The sequence below is a fragment of the Macrotis lagotis genome, chromosome 1 (genome assembly GCF_037893015.1).
Source record: "Macrotis lagotis isolate mMagLag1 chromosome 1, bilby.v1.9.chrom.fasta, whole genome shotgun sequence".
NCBI lineage: Eukaryota > Metazoa > Chordata > Mammalia > Peramelemorphia > Peramelidae > Macrotis > Macrotis lagotis.
The window spans coordinates 321468052-321470055 of NC_133658.1; the positions used below are offsets into that span (position 1 = coordinate 321468052).

General features: G+C 38.7%; 1 protein-coding gene across 1 annotated transcript; it reads right to left on the bottom strand.

Moving 5' to 3' along the window:
• Positions 1-751: 751 nt before the first annotated feature.
• On the bottom strand, positions 752-1684 carry LOC141517299 (olfactory receptor 2D2-like). Its single transcript, XM_074228158.1, has one exon. The coding sequence runs from the start codon at positions 1682-1684 to the stop codon at positions 752-754; it is 933 nt and encodes a 310-aa protein (XP_074084259.1).
• Positions 1685-2004: the final 320 nt, after the last annotated feature.

Sequence of the window (2004 nt, forward strand, 5' to 3'; positions counted from 1 at the left end):
GGCATGAGTGAGATTCAAGGATACAGAGAGATAGGATAAATTAAATAACTCTGAGCCTTCTGAAAAAGAGATTTTTAAAAATAATGCTTTTTGGAGCTATCTTCTCACATCTTGACCTTAAGTTCTCTTTTGTTCCCTTCTGGACCTACTCCCAACTTGACCATGTCAAAGCAACAGGAATTTATATAGCATCTGCTAAGTCATAAGCACTGTATTTAAGAAAACAACCCTGTTGATATGATTACCTAGAAAGAGAGCAATAGTTCAGTAACTTCACACATTTTGAATATCATATTTCTATTTATGGTTGTCTAAGATCAGATTAAGGTTTTTTAAAAATTTTCTTTTTTTAAATCTCCACTGGATATTAAAATATTTTCTTCTTCTTCTTCTGGTCTCCAAGAATCTTTTCATCACACATTGCTCTGTACTCTCAAAACCTAGTGCAGAATATCTAGGAGCTATGATAATAAGGCCCATTCCCAAGTTTTCTCTAGTAGTGTGGCTCATGCAATTGTTGAGATTGGTAGATGGCATCATCACACTTCGATTAGTACCTGAGATATATTGTACATATACAATGCACAAACATTCTTTGTAAATTTATAGAATGATGGTAAAATTAAGGAAAATGCATTTCCTCTTTTTGGAAGTATATTTGTGTGGGTTTGGGGATTGGGAGAATTGGGGTGGAGTGAATAGAATTTTTGAATAAGATACACTGATAATTGAAATCTTAGTAAGAGGATCATTATTTCCAGAATGTTGTTCGGTTGGCCAAATTCCTGAATGCCTTCTTTACATCTTTGTTCCTCAAACTGTAGATGAGAGGGTTCAGCATGGGGTTTATCACAGAATAAAACACAGACACCATTTTTCCTTGCTCTTTAGATGACCTGGGTGTCATGTAGGTTATGATTGCTGATCCATAAAATAAGATAACCACAATAAGGTGGGAGCCACAGGTGGAAAAAGCTTTGAGCCTCCCTGAAGTTGTCTTCATTCTGATGATAGTCATTATGATAGAGCTGTAGGAGACCAGGACCAAGGATACAGGTGCAAGAAGAATCACCACACCCACGAGGAAAATGACCATCTGTGATTTGTGTGTGTCTCCAGATGCCAAGGATAAGAGAACTGGGGCCTCACAAAAGAAATGAGCAATTCTATTGTCTCCTTGGTAGGGGAGGCATAGTGTGAACGTAGTGTCTACTAAGGATATTAGAATTCCACTGACCCAGCACCCTAAGGACAAGTGGCCACACATTTTCCAAGTCATGATGAGAGAGTAGTGCATGGGGTCACAGATAGCCAAGTATCGATCATAAGACATCACAGCTAACAATGCACATTGTGTGGCACCAAAAAATAGAAATAGTAAAAGTTGGGCTGCACAGTTCATGAAGGCTATAACTTTCCTTTTGGACAGCATGTGGGCAAGGGCCTGGGGAACGATATTAGTAGAGAAACAGAGGTCCGCAAGAGACAAGTTACACAGAAAAAAGTACATGGGTGTTTGGAGATGTGAGTCAGTCAGAACCAGGATGATAATGAGCAAATTTCCCAGTACAGTAACCAAGTAGACCCCTAGAAACAGCACAAAGAGTAACACTTGAGTCTGAGGATCATCAGAAAGTCCCAGGAGGATGAATTCTTTCACCCACGTCTGGTTGGTCTGGCTCATGCTCGTTTTGCTTCTTTAGGAAAGACACAACAGATATTTGATATGAATACGTAACCTATGAAATAATAGAATTTTAATGTGGAAAGACTCCTGAAGCATCATTTGGTCCAATTTAGGTCCTGAACACCTGCTGTGATCAAATTTCAACTGATCATCTCTTGTAATAAGTAGTATTGTCTAACCAAAGGATGCCATTTCACTCTTGGTCAGGGCAAACTGTGAGAAAGTCTTCCCTAATGTCTGAGTGAGGGACAGCTTAGTACAATATAGAGAAAATTACATTACTGGTGCCTGCATTTTACTGCCAGGTTTATTTTTGT